Source organism: Gymnodraco acuticeps, unplaced genomic scaffold (assembly GCF_902827175.1).
Source record: "Gymnodraco acuticeps unplaced genomic scaffold, fGymAcu1.1, whole genome shotgun sequence".
In the NCBI taxonomy this organism is placed as follows: domain Eukaryota; kingdom Metazoa; phylum Chordata; class Actinopteri; order Perciformes; family Bathydraconidae; genus Gymnodraco; species Gymnodraco acuticeps.
Window position 1 is genome coordinate 425,965 of NW_022990947.1, and position 20,186 is coordinate 446,150.

Sequence of the window (20,186 nt, forward strand, 5' to 3'; positions counted from 1 at the left end):
CTCTAATCAAAGACTGTCTTCCAAGCTACATTCACAATGATATAGTGAATTATAAGGCTGAGGAACAACATAATGATTACATACTTGTTTCAAACAAATGTTGTCCATTTCAGCATTTCACTAGGCAATCGTGCCTTCACTTCTCAGAGGATTTTGTCTGAGAGATTTTCTCAGATGCAGTCCTAACAACACATATTTAGTTGGAGACTGATCTCAGCCTTTTCAAAATATCACATTAATTTCACATTAGCAACCTGACATCCTTGCAGATACTTAGCAACTGTGTTGGAATCAAAAACAAAATCCAACCCTGGAGACATTTGCTATTGAAGGTAACCACCATTGGTGAATTTGATCCTTTTAATTGACTATATCAGGGCTGCACATAACTGATGCGCAGAAAAAGAGCACTGTGTCATTTGAAAAAAGGCGCATTTGCGTACCAACATTGAGAGAGAGAGAGGGAGAGAGAAGAGAAAAGAGAGAAATATATTTGCGAGTTGAACCTATGATATGAACTCAGGGCCGGCCCGTAGCACTGGCGTAATAGATGTTCGCCCAGGGCGCCAGATCTGGGGAGGCGCTGCGCTGGCAGCTCTGGGAGGGAACATTTTTTTTTTGACCGTTGGTGCTCATCCTAATTTTCGGCCTTGATGTAATAATATTCACAATTAAGTAATTGTAACACCCTTTTCACCCCGGTTACACGTTTCATTTGCCCTGTACGATGGGCGCTGTAAGTGATGAAAATGGGGGATGTTGGCTTATCCCGCCCGCAGCTCACAGCCAAAATGCGAGTGAGCGTGGGAGAGAGGGAGGGTGCACCGGTACCGGCGCTGTTGTTATTAGAATCTGGTGCTAGCTGCTCTAACGGATATAAGAAGAAGATGTTTCTACAATAATGTGGAGGGAGAGTCCTCTCCAGTCAGACTGAGAGGCTGATAAGTTAACTACAGCTCAGTGAGGTAAAGGACTCTTTGTCTAAGTTCAAACGGTTTGGTCACAATTTATGTAAACACATATTTCCAAGGCACTCCTTTATAATTATTGGGATAAACAGGTTTGAAATCATTCCAATGTATACTATAGGACAGTAACCAAAAATATCCTTTAAAACTGGAGAGATACAAAAACTGCATAAATAAATAAATGTTAAGGTAAATAAGATATGAATGAACAACATAAATAAAATAAGTTACATTAATTTGTTATTGGCTATGGTAGGTTATTGGTTATGTTCACATACTTATTTGATTACATCCACTTGTCTAAGATGACAACAGAGACTTTCGACCCAAAACCAGCTGTTGACTTGTGGATGCAAGCAGCTAATCGCAGACTCAACCAGAGAGAAAGTAGTAGGCCTACATCATCAGCTACCATGTCTGACAGTCAGGAGGGTAGTGATGACAGCTTGTAGGATTACTGCTCGTGCTAATGTTGTCTTGTGTTCACCTCTGCATGTGTGTTCTGTGTTCACCTCTGCATGTGTGTTCTGTGTTCACCTCTGTGTGTTCAGTGCCGTGTGTCTGGCAAATAAAGTCAAAACCCCCTCAAAAGTTACAGTTTATTTCATTTTAAGGATGAGCACCAAGCAACATCTCCAGGTGCTCCTTTGAGAACCAGGGCAAAAAAGTTATGTGCACCCATGGACTATATCTATTATTGAGCATTTTGGAAAATACAATCTTTTGTTTGACTTTTTAAGGATTTCATTGTTGGCCTTTTGCCTTTATTAAAGAGATAGGACAGATATATTGGAAAGGGTAAAATAACGTTAAGCAGGAGACTGCAGGTCGGATTTGAACTTGGGTGCGGTAGGGACTCAGTCTTGTTGGCACATGCTTTACCAGCCCAGCTGTCTTGATAGGGAGATAACATATTGGTACACCTACAGTAATATATTTGATATGCCTCAAGCTAGAGGCACCAGTCTACATTACATTACATGTCACTTGTTAGATGCTTTTATCCAAAGCGACTTACATACATTCAGTACTGTGGGCAATCCCCACAGGAGCAATTTGGGGTGAAGTGTCTTGCCTAGGGACACAACGACATGCTGACTGCAGTGGGACTCGAACTTGCTACCCCCTGATTCAAAGTTCAGCGCACAAAGTTCAGCGCACTATTCCACTGAGCCACAGCCTCCCTAGTCTAGCATGCTGATTGCAGTAAGTTTATGTTTAGGATACAGACAGACCTATAGTTATACTTTAAAAGACTGCCATCACCACAAACAGCAACCACTGAGGCTAACAACATTCACATTTTTTCATTTTTTTTTTTCATTGCTACTGTCCTAACACACAGCCAGTGAGTAAAACAAGGTGCTTCCCCATTGAGATTTATTGACTTTTTTTCTTGGATTTACAAAAAACACCCTTGTGGAACCGCACTGGTATTTCAATGCCGGCTACAAAAAACATACATGCCGAGCAGAAGGGTTCTCAGCCCGAACGCTTACCTGTCAATAACGATTTTGTGATGACACTCACTGGATATGTGTGTTGGAGCGTGTGTGAGTATTGCTCATACTTCTGAGTGAAAATAATTAACCTGTACTTTATAAGTTCTGTATTGCAATTACAGCTCTTCAACTAAAATAGCATACATCTACCTGCAAATGCACTCATACGTGGAGATAGGGCTAATCTCTATCTTGCTGTCAGCACAAGTGTTTGTTTCTCTAGAAACACTTTAAACACATGAATTCCATGTGATGTGCTTCTATCTATGACTACACTCCTGCTGTTCTGTCCCGGTCACTCTTGTAGCTTTCTTTCTCAATTTGTCTTCTATTTTAATTCCGTTCCCTTACGCTCTCTTGTGCTTTCAATCTATCCGTCTCTCTCGTTGCACCCCATGGCACCCAGGGGAACAATGGCTCTCTAACAACCTTTGCAGAAAGCCTCTGAACCTGAAGATTGAGCATTGTGAGTTGGAAAGCAACGTAAAAGGTCAATTTTCAATTTTTCCACTGGTAAGGCTCCGGTTTGCCAACACCCCAGGCCTTGTGCACATTCATTATACAAGCCATGCTGCGTATGACCTAGTTCCTGTAGAATTACCATTGACGTGGGTAATATGGAAGTGCATAAAGGTTTAACAGTGACCCCTTAGCCATCTGTGATAGTGTTGAACTAATTAGCCTACCTCTGATATCTCCCTCTCTCTCTGTCTCTCTTTCTGTCCCCTTCTCTCTCACTGTCAGTTACCATCAGTCTGCTTCACACATACATGCACCAGCACACAGTGGACTTCTATAGCTACCAGCCATTTTAATGGTCGGGTCCCCGTTTTTCAAATCTGGGCATTAATTGTCAAGTTAAACAGTCATGACAAAGATAATGGTTCACTCATCTACAGCTTATTATGTAGAGAATAAAGGGGGGGCTAGGCCATGCAGCTTCAAGTAGGAAAATATTTACTGTCACTGCTGTCCCAACCTTCTTTTATATACTAATTTGGTGTTAGCATATGGCACCTCCTCATCCCTATTTCTCTTGCTGATTCCTTTAGCCATTCAACATCTTGGCTGTCTGAAGTTAGTTTTATAATCACCACTTGACCTCTTGTTTTCCCCAATAGTCAGCATCTATTTAAAGTCAGTAATGACCAGTAATGACCAGTAATGGACGTCTTTATAAACATCTACGATCAGACTGAAGAATTGGCAAAGTATTGTTTTTTTCCCACAATAAATTCAATGTTTTTTTATGGCCACTTATTTGGTGTCAGATTGTATAATAATCAGTTTTGAGTCAGAACTCTACAAGAATAAAACACTTTGTTAGAGGCGTCCTTACTGTTGAAATGTATGGAAAAAGCAACTCACATTTCTGTCTCTCTGACAGCAGATATATGTCACTTTCACTATTCATAGCATCAGCATGAATAATGCCTTGTGAATGAGCTCTGCACACACCGGTAACATGTAACAGCCTTTTAATTTCCCTGCCCTGGGCACTGTCACCTGCCTGGCAATCATCTGCATAACGGAACACTCTGGTAACTCTCCTGACTGTAGATGTGTGTGCACCTCCAGAGGATTTAGGATGTCAACCGTCCTCATAGAGGTCCTCGAGCTCTAATCATTAAGCTCTAACAGGCAGAGGCTACACGCCCAGAGGCCATGAGGGCAGAGGAGGCCGCTACCCTCAAGCCAGCCCCCGGTCTTTCTAGCCTACCATGACACTGACAAGGTTGAAGGATGTATGGACTGTATGGATGTATTACTGTAGAGGGCTTGGAAACAGTTTGCCAGAAATATAGAACCCTAAAATACTTTAAAGGTCACCTATTATACTATTTTTCATCAATATATTATAGGTCTCAGATATATACGAAACATGTCTCTTGAGTGTTTGGCTCGAAATACCAAACGGATCACCCATTGTAACATCCCATAATCCCCTCTGTTTCAGCCCTGTTTCAAAATGACTGATTCTCTGTCTGTTACTTTAGATGAAAATAAGGCAAAACAATCGTTATGACATCATAAAGTGCCCAAAATCTGATCAGCTCATTTTCAGACAGGTCTTTATATAAATGGATCAGGACAAAAAGTGAGCAAATCATTTTTCCTGACACTTTCAGGATCTCTTTACACAGAGGGGACACATGTTTATGTATAAAAGACATGACAAAGTGGATTCCGCACAATAGGTCCCCTTTAATATCGCTCCCACTGGATTATTAAACAACATCAGTTGTAATCGATCAATTAGTCACTATTCAAATCATTGAATGGAACTAATCGTAAAGACCAATGACAAGGCGAAACTTCAAATATAAAATTAAAGGACTCGCAATTTCTGTTCACACCAGACATACTTGTATGCTCCCCATCCAGTAGAAAGAAACATGTTTCTTTCACTTCCCTCCTGTCTCTGCTCCATCCCTCTGCGTCTGCCTGATCTCTCTCTGATCATCCTGTTTGTCTGGAAGCTTTCCTTTGTGTCTGGAAACTAAGGAAAGAAAGTGGCACCTGTCTTTTGTTTTGGAGGGCATGGCTTGTATAAAGTGTGACAAGGGAGGTGTGGATATTGCAAGAAGTCAACTTTTGTTAACATTAAGAGAAGATAAGCCGATAGCTCACCCAAACAGTGGGGAAGAAAATGCAAGAGTTTCAAACTAATGATGGTGCTCAACCCTTTGCTATGTTTTGTTACACCACTTAAAACGGGTGTGACGGATGTCTGGAATCAATAAAGGGCCACTCCTACACATATTGTCAGCTCAAAGTTTGTTTACATTCTGTCATGGAAATGAGCTTTTACTCACAATGACTGTACAGTTTACAGTGCTTCTACAGTACTCGTTGATATCATTTTCTATAGGGAGTTAACAGCATCAACTTAGCACGAGAATGACTCTTCTAAATTAGAACCAGGGGCTCTTAATCTTTATAAATTATCAAGACTAACTTGTGCTCAAGTTACTTGATTTCTTGCAAACTGGATTTCAACGATTTACTGTTGAGAAGTGAAAATAAAGGTGGCTAGACAGGAGAGAAGAGGTGGGACATATCAAATAAAAAATAATAAAAGTATAAATAAAAATAAAGAGGCTGTTAGGATCTATAGTTATTTAAATGGCTACAAACGGTGATACCTAACAACCAAAAGTGTGTGGTCATTCACATGATATAACGTTTTTTGACCAGTAGTTTCTTGGTAATTCTCTAGTGCACATCAATGTTGTATCTTTGTATAATGTGATTAACAGGAAGCACCCAAGGTTATCCACACAAATGATGTCTTGATTAAGCAGTTGTCGGGGAAAAACCCACAGCAAGGCCATGTTGAGATTTAAGATTCAGATATGAGATTACAAATGTAATCCACAAGGGCTCTGGTCTTGCGATTCATATTCTTTGCAAAGTTGCATATTTTTCTATTTACAAATTCTTTCTGACATTCACACACACCACTTGAGGCTTTCTCATATTTGCTGAATAGCGTATTTAGCAAGGATTAACATCAAAGATCCACCAACAAGATCGATGTCATCTGAGAGAAACTCAAAGGTTCTGAAAACCGATGTTTTCCCTGAGAGAGCATTGAAGCTGTTGTTTGTTTGCTGTCTTGTTGATTCTCTCAGCTGTTGCCAGCTCCCGCTCCATACCTTCAGCACTGTGTCGATAAGAAGAGGCAGCGGTTCCCTGCATACACTGCTGAGCAGAACAATCCAATATGGGGCATAGCGGTAACGCCAGGCATTGATGGGAACGTCACTACGCCACTCGCCCTGTTCCAGGTCCATGGTCAAATAGGCCTCTTTAAGTCCTATTTTTCATCATTAGCATCAGACATAAAACTGATCTTTAAGTAAAGCTTAAAGTGTTAAAAGTCCATTTCAGGCCCACCCTGATAGATTGTTCTGTGCAGTTACCATTGGAACAGTGAAGGGTTTAAAGGTTAAGTGTTGTGCAGACCAAAGTCTTTCTTAGTGGTTTCCACTTCTTTGTGAAAGTGAGAGACCACCAGCAAGCCAAAAAGTACAAATCCAGAATCTGCCTTGGGAAACTTGGGTATGCCAGCAGGAGTAACATTATTAAACATACTATGACATTTTAAATACCTTTTCAAGTTTTCTTATCAGTCTCAACCATGTTTGCATGGTCACCTTAAGTTATGTAATATTTTGGTCAGTGAAGTTTGCTGAGATAAAGGTATGGTCAACAATGAAACTAATTCTTGATGACATTTCGATAAAAGACATTAGACCAGTAGAATCTTATGTACTAACGCCATGTCCATTGTAATTGGTTCAACGTCTTTAAATGTCAGTGACAGCTTTTAACAGTTGATGAGTGTAGACTTGTGTGTGTGTTTTTGTGTGTCGTGTTGTTTAGAAACAGAAGCTGAAGGGCAAGCTGGTTAATTGATGGCTTGCTTTAGGCAGAGTGAAAAGGTTTAGAAGCAGCATTTCCAATAAGGCATTTGGAATCCTGTAGAGGGTACAAAGAAGAGGGAGTTGTTTGTGTCTGTTATGACATAGTGTCTTTTGTGGTTGTTTTGTAAAATGGTTATCGAATACAACCAGTTTGTACTTCTTTTGAATGCCAAACTCACACTGTGCTGTACATGCTGCTGGACCTTTCCGTTTTAGAGAGGGTTTGTCAAAACAGGAACCATCAAAGCAACAAAACTAGCCTGCATTTGTATTGCTCTATAGCCTGAGGCCTTGCATATCGTGAAAGCACAGAGCCATAGAACTAATATGGTAAGTTGACATTGAGGATGAGCCCTTGACTGAAAATGTTCACATTCTGGGATTTAAACTCAAGAGAGGTGTTAGAGGACTTCAACAATGTGGCATAATAACAGTTCCCGCTTTGCATTTAAAGGATGAAATCTAACATCCCTGCTTCCTCTGAAGTAGTGTTTGATTTTGTTTGACATGCTACAAAGATGTATTGATATATCGCTTGGGAACAAAGACACACTAGGATTTGAAGCCTCAAGAGAACTGATGGAAGATTTTCACAATGTGGTGTAATGACTTTGCATTTAATGGACTAAAGTATGTCTTTTGGCTTCCTCCGCAGTAGCAGCTTCTGATTTCTGTTTGACACGCAACAAAGCATTATTGATCCTTAGGGAAAAGGGCAGATAACAAAAGCTCTTCTTCATCTCATGGTTAGTGATATGAAGAGGTTTCTGGAAGCCAACACTCACCCCCTGCCCACATACTTGTCTCTGCAATTACACATGAACACAGCCACATCGAGATAAGACAGTGTGTGAAACTCCTGAGCGAACCGAGGGCTTAAGACACTGAATAAATGACAGGTAATTTTCAGTTGAGAGTGGAGCGTACAAACGAGTGAGGCGATCAATCACTTTGGCGATCACCCATGCAGACTTCAGTCCTCCCTGGCATCATCAAGACTGATGACAACGAGACAAGATAGCTTGACAAGTGTGTGTGAGAGAGAGAAGTGTGTACTGTGAATATGTGGAGATAGCACATTAATTGATTTCCGTTAAAAACGCATGCAATGCTGCCTTTGTTCAGGCAATGAAGTAGCTCCTGCTAGGCAGGCAGCAGTTACTTTTTTCTCGAGATATGTGAAAAGGATAGGGCAAGTTTTTCATGGATTTCTTTCCCAAGTGTGTCTGAGATGGCCACAGCTGGAGGAAAGTGGATCTATTGATCCTGGGAGTTTTCATTTTCCAAACAGTCATCTTTCAGAGACAGTTTTCGATTTTTGAAAAATATACAATGTGCTTGTCAGACAATTTTATGGCCTTTTTTATGGTCAGTATACAGTGGAGAGATGGAAAGAATCCCTGGGTACATGTTATGTGGGGAAAGTGGAAGGCCATACTCCTCTTCACCGTAGCTCTAGCTCTTATAACTTGATTACATTTTTAAAGGTTTAAGCCTGTTTTGTAAATCAAAAATGGCAAACATTTGTTTTGATCCAGGTTCTCATACTGTATGTAAAGATGTTTTACTGATAAACATGATAGATCTGGATTTGGACTATAGTTGAAATAAAACCACACTTTTAAATCCATCACTGGGCATTTTCTTTCACAGTTTTCTGGCATTTTAAAAATTATTTTTATTTTGATATACTTTATTAATCCTCGTGTGGAAATTGTTTCTCTGCATTTGACCCATCCTGTGTTAGGAGCAGTGTGCTGCCATTTTGAGCAGTGTTGGGAACGGTGCCTTGCTCAGGGACACCTCCGTAGCACTTGGTCTTGCCGGGACTTGAACTGGTGACCTTCCAGTTGCCAAGCCAAGTCCCTATGGACTTCGCCACCACCACCACCACCCTGCCCATTTCACAGAAAAATACCTTTATCAGTTGATCATGGAAATAATTTGCAGATTCATCAATAATGAAAAGAACAATTAGTTGCAGCCTTGCTTAGATTCTACATTCATAAATAACGGATTATTCTTAAATCTGGTTTGTCACTAACTACGACTCGTTTGTTTAGCATCTGACTTGCCCTCAGTTTTCAGTTTTTCTATTTAAATGGTGTGAGAGTGTGGCCTTTTGCTTACTTTGTTTTACACATTGGCCTTCTGACCATGCTTTGCTTTTTCCTGCAATTTACAGCAGAAAATAATGAGCTGGACAAAGGTTAAGAGAGGCAAACAAACTGTGGGATTGAAAAAAACCCAGTGAGACTGAGAGAGTGTCACAGACTCTTAGTTTACAAAACAAAATACCCACTTCCCAGCGTGGCATCACAAGTAGTGGAGTGTAAGGGAGATGGTTCTGTCCTCGCTGACAGTTGTTGCCTGGTGTTGCCCAGCAGCAGGTCACTGTAACACCATACACACACGCAGACCCCCGCGGGTGGTTAAAGGTCTGCTTTATGTGATGACTTGACGCTACACATGTACACACACATGACACACACACACTTCTGTGAAGACATGGGTGGGCGTCAAAGAGCAACCTGTGCTGTTTCTACTTAAATGTGAGTGCAAACAAAAATGACTTCCAACTGTTTTATAAAGTTCACCATTAAACTGTCTGGTTTTTATAATACCGGCCATGCCTGTTTATTTAATTAGATTATTAAAAAGAAATGCGGTCATGAATATAGGCCAATTATCTTATAATGCTAATACGCTGAGTCACTTTTAGAAGTCCAATCATTAAATCAAAATGAATTATTGGGAATTTCATTTACTTTGAAGACTTCGAAGGATTTCCTGCAAACTGGCGATGAAGCGACTTCTTATGCAAAGCCGCTAGATAGGCATGAAGATGGATTGTTAATAGAATGTGTTGCAGTATATTCAGTAATCATTATTAATCTATGTGTCGGCGGATTCTTTCTCAGCTCGGCACAGTGTTTATAAAGCTCGGTTAATTAGACTGATTGATTAGATGGTGGTGATTCAGAGCTCTCATCAGAGCTCCTCATCCCGTCAGGCCTCTAATAAGATCAGATTGCTCTCATATACACGTATACTCCCCTTGCACACACACCCACAACCCCCCCACACACATACACACCTATGGCTTGTTTGGCCTGTCATACCACCTCTCCATCTTTTTCACCTCCTGTTTGTCACATCTATATTCAGAGAGCGTTTACATGAAACAGGCAGCCGAGCTTGCCAAAGCAATACACCGAAGACTAGAAGGTACATTACGTTAACATGAACATATTGCAAATCTCTCACCCCCCCCCTCCTCTCTTCTTCCTCTCCCCCCCTGCTCTTCTCTCCTGTCTCTCACTGTGATCCATCCTGTGTTCCTGTCTCAACCCCTCTCATAAATATGACAAGTCCCTCTGTTTTAGCCAAGGAAAACATCTCTCTGGATAGCTGGCGAACAAGGACCTCACATCTGTCTAGACTCAACTTTGTACTTGGCCCATGTGTCTGCCGCATCTGTATCTCTCTATGTCTTTGTGAATGTGTCTGTATGTGTGCTCATATCATAGAATTGCTTTCCTGCAGATTTAAATGTGAATGCTAAAGCTTTAGTACTTGTATTCTGCGATGCTTTGCTGATGAATACACACACGTAGCTCCAAGCAACAACCGCCTTGCACTGAGTGCACAGTGCCTGCTCATCAGTACATAGACAGCACAGTAAAGAGACTCTCCCTCGCTGTAGTAAAACTTTATGACTTTCCATGTTGCTTTTGTCTCCAGGCATCGGATATTACAGAGGATGATAAGTATTCATTTAGATATTTGCCAGATCACCAGTCCTTAGCGTCAATACAGCTCATCTGAGCTCTTTAAAAAAAGAGTTTGGTGTGTGTGTGCGCGTGACTTCATGAGTGGGCACCTAAGTTTATGCGTGTGTGTATTCCAAGGTTGTGATGAACCCACTGCAATATCACCCCTAAGAGGGTATTTATGGAGAAAATGATTACCTTGGAAAGAACAGAACTTTGATGAAAATTGTCCCACTTCAATTTGCACCTCGCAGGCTTGCAGTTTGAGACCTTGTTTATGGGTAATATTGGAAATCTGTAATATCATTCTGTAACCAACAACTCAAATGAAGACATGATTAAATTCAGTAGCCTGAGTTCAAACATCTTTGTCACTGTAAAATAGCAGTGTATGTTTTTTTGTTTCAAATTGGTAAAAGGACCAATGAAATCATTTTATTGTCTTCTTTTTCTAAGGTTTCTTCATTTAAATGTTTTGGTTTGAACATAACATTAGGTTCAACCTAAGGTGACTTTGTAATCCTACCCTTACCTTAGCTAAGCAAAAAGCAAAGACTATGTTGCTTCATGAGGCCTTATACTGTATATCAAATCAAATCAGGTTTTATTTATATAGCACATTTAAAAAAAGATTTTTGGTCGAGCCAAAGTGCTGTACATGCAAATAATAAATAACACATTACTACAATTGCAAAACAGAAGACAATAAATTACAACAGCAAATATAAAAATCAAACACAGGGAAATGTCATGAGTCGTGCTCCGTGCTATCCTTGGTATCTGCTTAGACTAAACTGGACGGCTGGCCCAACTGGTCGATAATTGGTTTCTTCTAAATGTCATGGCCCTCTCTGTTGTCCAACAACCATCCCTATTAGTTCCACTTGTCTCCCGAATAGCCATTCATTAGCAACCCCTCTTGTATCAGATCATTTTACACGCTTGTGCCTGGTCTGAGAACTTCATAATGATGGTGTCCATGATATCTTCATTGTAATACTGTAAAGTAGTTGTGTGTTCGAGATGGTGTTAAGCCATGTACCCTGCTCGGTTGTTTTTGTTGGTGAGAATTGTCCAGTTTTAAACGAGGCTAGGTTGAAGGGGAGAATAAACTATTGAACAAAGGATGAACGGGATTAAAGGCAATCTGCTTTGGTCTTTCTCTGTTTACATCTCTTTTCCCTGTGCATTTGATGTAGTCAAACGAGTCGTATGATAGACAATATTGACAGGCTTAAATGCCCTTATTGGATGAGAAGTGGCCCCTGGGTGCTGCCCCAGCGTTTTGTAAGAACTGAGTGCCAGACAAAAACCACACACTCACATACAGCATTACTTCTTTTTGCTACCCCAGCACTCTGAACAATTACCTTCCAGCTCTTTAAGACACGTACACATGAAGGCTATCTTTATCACTGCAATGTTTCCACCATTCCAGCCCCCTTTTTGCCTGCTTTCCTTACCTCCTTCACCCAGAGACCATTAAACCAGATCCCTTCTAAAAGGCTTTAAGGCCTCTCTTGGCTAGCCACTTCTTCTCCAAAAGCCCTGCCATGGCTCTTTTCATGTTTTAAATCAAAGTCCACGAAAGGTTGAGGGGGAGGAGGGGGAAGCAAGGAGACATTTGGGAGGAGTTTTTGTTTTTGTGGGTTGGAGACAAATCTCGTTTCAAACCCATATGGTGTTGCACACACACACACACACACACACACACACACACACACACACACACACACACACACACACACACACACACACACACACACACACACACACACACACACACACACACACACACACACACACACACACACACACACACACACACACACACACACACACACACACACACACTCACACTCACACTCACACTCACACTCACACTCACACTCACACTCACACATACACATACACATACACACACACACTGATATGGTACATGCCCTCCTGGTCTGTTCTGCTCCAGTGAAATGTGTTTCTCTGTCTCCCCTCTCACCTGCTGAAAGTTACAGTAGATGTGTAACCTGCTGTCTTTCTTTTTGTGTGTTATGCTTCTCAAACTCAAATGTACTCATAAACACACACTCACTCACACACAACTGTAACCGCACACTTTTACACCACAAACACCAGTAATAGAGGTAGTTCGGAGGTGGCCTCTGCTGTGATTGGTTTGCTTCTCTTGCAGACGGTTCTGATTCAAGGATCATGGCGGTGTGTGGCTTTTTGATTCTGCTGGTAGTCAACCCTGAAAATGTTTTCCTTGATGTTTTTTTGGCAGAGGCCATGTTGGTGGGAGCTCCGATCAGCTCACTTCACCTGCCAGCTGCTCTGCTCAGACTGGTCCTTCTGGAGGCTTTTCTTTAAGTTTGATACTCAAAAATACAATTCTGCTCTCCTCCTCCGCCTCTCTCCACATGGCCCAGCAGATCAGGTTCCATATGCATCAGTGTCTCAGAGTGGGAGCGCTGACTCACCTTCACTTAATCTTTTCTGACTGCAGGGAGCTGTGTGGGTCCAAACCTGAGGCTAAGAATATTAAGGTGCATCCAGTTATTGATTGCTCTAAAAAACTGTTCTGTTCAAAACTAGCAAGTACACTGAGACTACAACTTGTACTCACAGCTTTCCAGGGTCAAATGTTCTTTTTGACACGTTTTACTTTTGTAGTAGGGTTTTTCTAAAAGGCTCAAAATACAGACACTGGAAGGAGGTAGGATCCTGTTCAATAGGGGGGTAACAAAAGTTATACAAAATCATTTAAAGGTGCCGTAAATAAAAAGTCAGGACAATAAGACAAATCCTCTTGGGACCATGAATGTCTGTTGACAATATTTACTTAAATTCATCACCTCATTATTCATAGTTAAAATATTTACATCTGTACTGAAGTGAAAGACTGAAAATAGTAAAATGTTTAGACAAAATGTCATACAGTAGATGGCTCTATGCCTGCAGTTCCTCCTCAATTCTCATTTCTGCTCGAAAAACTATTTCCACTGCCTCACCTGTGAAAGGAAATCCTTTATAGTCATTACTTTATGAACCATTTTGCAATTTACAAGCACTTTGGCTTCTTTCTGATAAGGTGAGAAACCAACCTTTGAACTTCACAAGAGTTATAGGAGGTGTTTTACCCAGATAAGCCATACTGTATGGGACTTGGTGAGAGATAAATGGAGACCTTGTTCTTTCTTTTTGTGACTTTTTCCCTCGCTGTCTCTGGGTTTCCCATCTTACTTTGCTTCAACTCAGCAACCAGACAACAGAAGGGGGAGGAAGGCAGTGAGACAGGGAGAAATAGATAAGGAGAGGCAACATTAGGTATATAAATAAGAACTGTATAGTGCTCAATTAGGACCACGGCTTACAAATAGTAGTGTCATTGTAATAGGTAGGGCTTCAAACAGACCTGTGAGAACGCCAGGCCGTGGCTGAACAGAAGCAGCAGTGACCTTTCACTTTCAATACAAACACACAAATACTCCAACCCAAATATAAAGCTCTAAAAGAGAATGGCTAAACTGCATAGCGCATTGTAACATTGGTGCACTTTTCATAACTATCTGGAATATTATATCAGTCATACATATATGATGGATGATACAGTGTTGTTCCTGTAATCTTAGTTTTGTAAACTTGAGTTTTTTAACCATTGACCATTTTTTATTTAATTCTGGAAATTGCAGGATGACTTTCAAATGAAACTAAGTTTTTGTTTGGGCGTTCATTATACCAGCTTACAAGCTCCACCCACTGTGAGTCTTCATTTACTTTTTAGGATTCTTAAATATTTGTATATTACATGTAGAAGTGTTTTTAAGTAAATTGGGTATTTGTATTTGAAAGGTTTTCAAATAATTCCATCTTTTAACCAGGGATGCCTTTAAATGTTCTTTGATCATTGTTTTTCTTTGTTTCCCGGTTAATCAAAGCCTTTAGTCATTTGTATCTCTTTTGTCTCCTTCTTCTTATCTGAGAGTCTTTTTGACGATTGAAGAAACACTGAGGAAGGTTTCAGAGAGGACTAACAATCTCCCACAAATTGTTGCAGTGCTGAGTGTGATGAGGGAGTCATCAATACCCATATTGATGACTACAGTGAAAGCTGGTGGAAATGTTCCCTATTGATCTCTGATCCATTATGAGCTGTTAGTAGACGGCTGGGTGAAGGATGGAGAATGGTCCATCCATCATAGGTTGACGCCCACGCTGCTTGGCAGACGAGCTCTTTTGGTTGTTTTGTCCGTTATCCTCCTCCTTCTCCTCTTCTCCTGTGATCCCCCTTTTTTCTTCTGTCCGCCAAATGTATATCATGCAAATTACTGTGAAGTTCAGCTTTCTTCTCTCTAAACTTTCCTACTAAGGAAGAAAAAGTAATTTATTTTCAACATAAATGTCATATATTGATGCTGGAAATGTGAATGAATGACACATTTTCAAACTGTAATATGCATTTGATGCGGTATTTTAGAAGAAAAAACTTGTGAAATCATAGTTGCATCTATACGGAAGAGGATTAGGGCCACATGAATAAAATGTATTGGGCATGTGAAAAAAAAATGACTTTAATCTTAGAATTATGATTTTAATCTCAGAGTTCTGATTTTAATCTCAGAATTTTGACTTTTTTCCCAGAACAAAAACAAAACGTCTTTTCATTTGGCCCTAATCCTCTTCCGTACATCTACTTTAACTATGCATATTAATATTTTCTTTACCCGTGATGCTAAAGTTTTTCTCTCCCTCTTTTCTCCCTTCTATTGTCAGGTCACTGATCGGTCTGTGCGAGCGGTTGCTGAGCATTGTCCTGAGCTGCAGTTTGTTGGCTTCATGGGATGCCCGGTGACCTCTCAGGGAGTCATCCATCTCACTGCGGTTAGTGTCACTCACTCATAGCTCCTTGGACCCTTACTTGTTACTTATTACAAGAACTCAACTCATGTCTTTACTTGCATACAAAATGAAGATACTTTAAATCCTCTATCTCCGTTGAAAGAGGGTTATTTCAGTCAACAATTTCACTTTTTTGAAGTAATTACTCGTATCAGTAAATGTCAACAGAAATGTCAGCGTGACAAAGACTTCTGTTTAATCCTGTTACCGTGGGCCAGCTCTCTACGTTGCTGCAGGCCATGCATTGTCTCCAGGGGGGCAAATTACTTTTGGAGAGTAAACGTACGACATCGCTGGGTATTTTTTATCTCAGACTTAGTTTCGAAGTTATTTCGTGTTAACTTTTTAAATCTCATGAAAGCCTAATGAGATGAATCCTAATAATACGCTGCTGTGCTGGCTACACCCTGCTGTTTGGATATTACCATGCTAATGAGCAGGGCTCCCTGGTTTAAAGATGTTCCGTGCCATATAAACATGGACACACATGCACTCACACCGTGATTGCTTGAATTTAATCCATCAGGAAATACTGCACCCTGCTTTTCTTCAGATTTGTTTCCTTTCCCTAACATAACATCCATCTAGAGTGCACCTATGTATAAGTGTGCAGGGGTTGTGCACATCCATGTGTGCCTGTGTATTACAATTCGATTTGTTTTTGATGTACTTGGGGGTACACGCAAGTCTGAACGTACCCTTGTGGGCTACGTGTGCCCATTCCTCCTCAAATGCAATTACAGTTGTGTTAATAGGACTGAGACACCCGATGCCACGCTGCATTATTAGATTAAACAGCAGATTAATTTGTGCTCATGGTTTTGGCCCCCTATCATCTATGCAGCCCCCACTGACCTTGGCCAGTGTGTTGTAGACAGACAGTAATGAAGCCAGCCAGTCATAACAGCATTAGCATACCTGGAGGTGGACGCATACACATCCGCCCACACGCAGTCTAGCACACACTCATTATTATTTATTACAGTATTAACCAAGGTGAAGTTTTAGAAGTTCAGATGAGCAAGTTAATAATGCTGATAATATTTGTATTTTAAAGCTTCTGCTGTTTAAACAAAAAAATAACTTTATAGGTTTTTCTGTACTTTTTTCAAAACATTTTTAGGTTGGGGGTTTTAACAGGACAGACACCAGAGATACATGTAGAACCCCACTTTCAATCTTATACAAATTGATACAAGAAGTAATGTCACATGTATTCATACAAAAAAACCTCTGCAAAATGATACTACTACACAAACATGGAGACTATGCATTTTTAACCCCACACCTCTGATGCAAAGCAATATAACTGTTCTGCTGTGAAGTCCACTTTTATGATCCCTATAAAGTAATTATAATTATAATAATAAATAATAATAATAATACATTACATATATTTATAAAGTGCTTTTCCTGGTGCTCAAAGCGCTTACAAGCAAGTAAGTTGTTGATTTAATTATATTTTTAAGCATTGAGGTTAGTGGTGCAGTACAACACCACCAATTTTAATACGTCCTTATAGAACCATCGACCACTGAACACATTTTAGAATAGAAATGCCAAACAAAGTTTAGCAACCATTGCATACAGTAGCATGTTAAATACAGATCAAGAAGTGTATTATTCAACTCAATCGAGTCTAATTCAATTTAGTTTCACTCGTCCAGACACTTCCAGAATCATTGATGGTTGTGGTCCAAAGTGGGCTGTAACCACACCCTCCAGTGATGCCACAGTGTACAAACACACCCTGCTGTACACATTTACATCCCTGCAGCAAGGCGTTGGAGCTGAGCAATTAGGCAACTGATGAATTAAGAGTTTATGTAAATAAATATTATAGGTTGATTTAATTTTTATTACACTTTTTTTTAAATCAGCCTCCCAAACCTGTCAGTTTTGCCTCACCAGCATTTACAGAACACACACTTTGCCCACCTACAGTAAAAGGGTTATTAAGCAAACACAGATTTAGTCAACCACTTAGATACTTCATTTCTAAGATAATAATACTTGAATCGTGATGAGACAGAAATGTTTCAAAGACCACATTCATTTGATCTGTACAGATTTAGAGTCAAATCACAGCTCTCTTTGATTCTGTCATTTCAGCCATGAGTCCCTCTCTGGTTCTCTACTTCCTCTCTCCATCCCTCTATAATCTCTGACAGTAATTATCTCATTTAGCAGTTGATGTATCCTCTCATTCATTCCTACTTAGTCCCATCCAGTGTCAATTGAAAATCATATTCTGGCGTTTGGAATCGTTGCATTTCTGATGACTCCGTGGACCTGCTTGTGATTTCAGGACTGCTCTCTTGTTCGATTATGACACTCTCCCTCCCACTTCTTTTCTTCCTCGATTGTTCTTTCTCTTGCTGATAATCTTCCCAACCTCCTAACTTGCTATTCAGCCACCACCAGAAAAAAAGCGAATACAATCCATTACTTTTATTAACTTATTTTATATGACACACTCATTTCAGATTGATATTCTTTTTTCATACCGACTTCTCGCAAATTAGGGTTTGAGGAAATCAATTGAAATCGTATTTTCTTAATCAAGTGAACTGATGGTTGAAATAGGCCACCCACGGTGTTGAGTTCGATGCCGATGGTCTGTAGAGTAAACTGTAAAGCTGTGGCATTTATGCTCCTAATGCTTTTCAGTCTTTCAGTCCTACGGCAGCTGGTTCCTCTGTGATGTGCAACAATCTCTCAATATTTGTAGCTCCGTTTGATAAGTCATCATCCTGTTAGCGTCTAAAAAGGAAAATCAAGATTGTCTGCTGTCTGAAAGAATAAAGGATGCTAATCGAAAACAAGCGTTCTAACACTTTCCTTACTGCTTGAAAATGAGATATTACAAACGGCTTTAAATGTCAAAACAAAAGAGAGGATGTTAAAGCAGACGTGCATCTGATGTGGTCTTCTGTGTTGGCGTGCTAGGGATCCTCTGTACATTGTTATTTATGGTCGGTGTTGAGATTGAAGCTCAAAGCCAGCTCTAAGCCCTTGACATTAATAATAGTTTTATTGATGAGGTTGTCACATCCCAAGGCTGTGTAATGGATACAAAACGTGTTGGGGTGGAGGCTTGTGGGCGTCCCAGAGCATTCAGTGGTTTGTTTGCAGCTCATTTGAGGACTTTCTATGTGTTTTTGTGGTCCTGTATGATATTAACCATTCTCCTCATTTAGTCTCAGGCGCTCTGCTCTTTAGTCAAGCCTGTGACCAGCCCCAGAGGTGGAAGTGCAATAGATTTATGGAGGTGTTGGCCATAATAAAAAGGGTTGAAGGCATCACTTTGCAAGCATGAGTGTGATCTGTGTGTGATGAAAGAGATTTATGTGTGTTTTAGAAGTGGATGACATAATGCATTTTCTGTGCTCTCTCTCTGCTTCTCAGCCTCTGTGACACAGACAGAGACATTATCCCTCTCTTTGAACAGCGTTGTTACCGGTTGTTACCGGTTGTTACCGGTTGTTACCGGTTGTTACCGGTTGTCTCCCTATGCTTTTGGTGTTTGTCAATCTCTGTGTGTATTTTTTTTCTATCTTCTATACTAGTGTGTTTTTTTTCTTCTTTACTCTCACACACACTCTCGCACCATCCCTCCATCTTCCTGTCAAGCGCCGCTCTTTTCTTCTGGTAGTGATTAAGTCCAAGGTCGGCTGTATCAGAGAGTCAGTGTTTGAGAGCAGCTCTGGGTGCCAGAGAGCCTTCATTCCTCGACCCTTAGATGTCCCACTGATGGCTTCCCTTTGCTTGTCATTTCTACCCACAATGCCCCTCCTCATACATCAGCCTATCATTGCCCTTAGACACTGTGGGCCTCAAAATGCCTTTTTTGTATGTGTGGAAGTTCCCACCCCCGGGAGAGAGGGAGAGCGGGCCAAAGACATAACAAATGAACAGACTGTTGAAGAATGTGTCAGAGATGAAAAGAGATATATTTGGAGACTTTAATAGCGATGTGTTGTTTCTATGATGTGCAGAGCTTGGATATTTCTGGTCTTAATCTTGGCTCTTGTAGATTAATTCAGCCGTGCCGCTTCATTGTTTTCCTTGTTTCTTCTCCAGACAAAAAAGCTGGGACCTTCAATAAATGTGCACTAAATTTGATAGGTTTTGAACCGTGGGCAATACCTCATTCTCTCTGTGTGTTTATGAGCAAATAAAACAGTCTGGGAAAGGGACAGGGAAGCTATGTAATTTCTCAACCAGAATCCTATGTTCTATCCATTCCCGTGGTTTAGTGTCGTAGCATATACTTGCAGCATTGAAGTTCAGATTTAGCCCACAACCTCAAAAACAAGAGAAACATTTAAGAAAATTATTTATTTTCCCATTTTCATTTCAAAATGTCCACGACCTATAGGTTAGGAAAGCGGTTTTGAAATACAAAAGGTTAAGATGCAGGTCTTCACCCACTGTCACCTTCACACCTTCCACTCCAGCAGCCCCTCCCCACCTTGGATGATTGGTGTCTGGCTTTGCTGTAGTCTGCTGGACCCTTATCTCCTCCCTCTGACTGGAGCACAGGAAATACATAATCACAGTGCCCTGTGTCATACTGATAACCCCCAACACAAACCGGGGAAGTCTCTCTGTGTG

General features: G+C 40.6%; 1 protein-coding gene across 1 annotated transcript in view; it reads left to right on the forward strand.

Annotated features, from left to right (window-relative positions):
- The window catches only part of fbxl17 (F-box and leucine-rich repeat protein 17), a 245,833-nt gene that overhangs the window by 70,456 nt on the left and 155,191 nt on the right, over window positions 1–20,186 (forward strand). Inside the window, exon 7 of the mRNA XM_034234925.1 lies at window positions 15,444–15,551. Coding sequence (XP_034090816.1) covers window positions 15,444–15,551 — 108 coding nt within the window. The remainder of the gene's footprint in view (window positions 1–15,443; window positions 15,552–20,186) is intronic.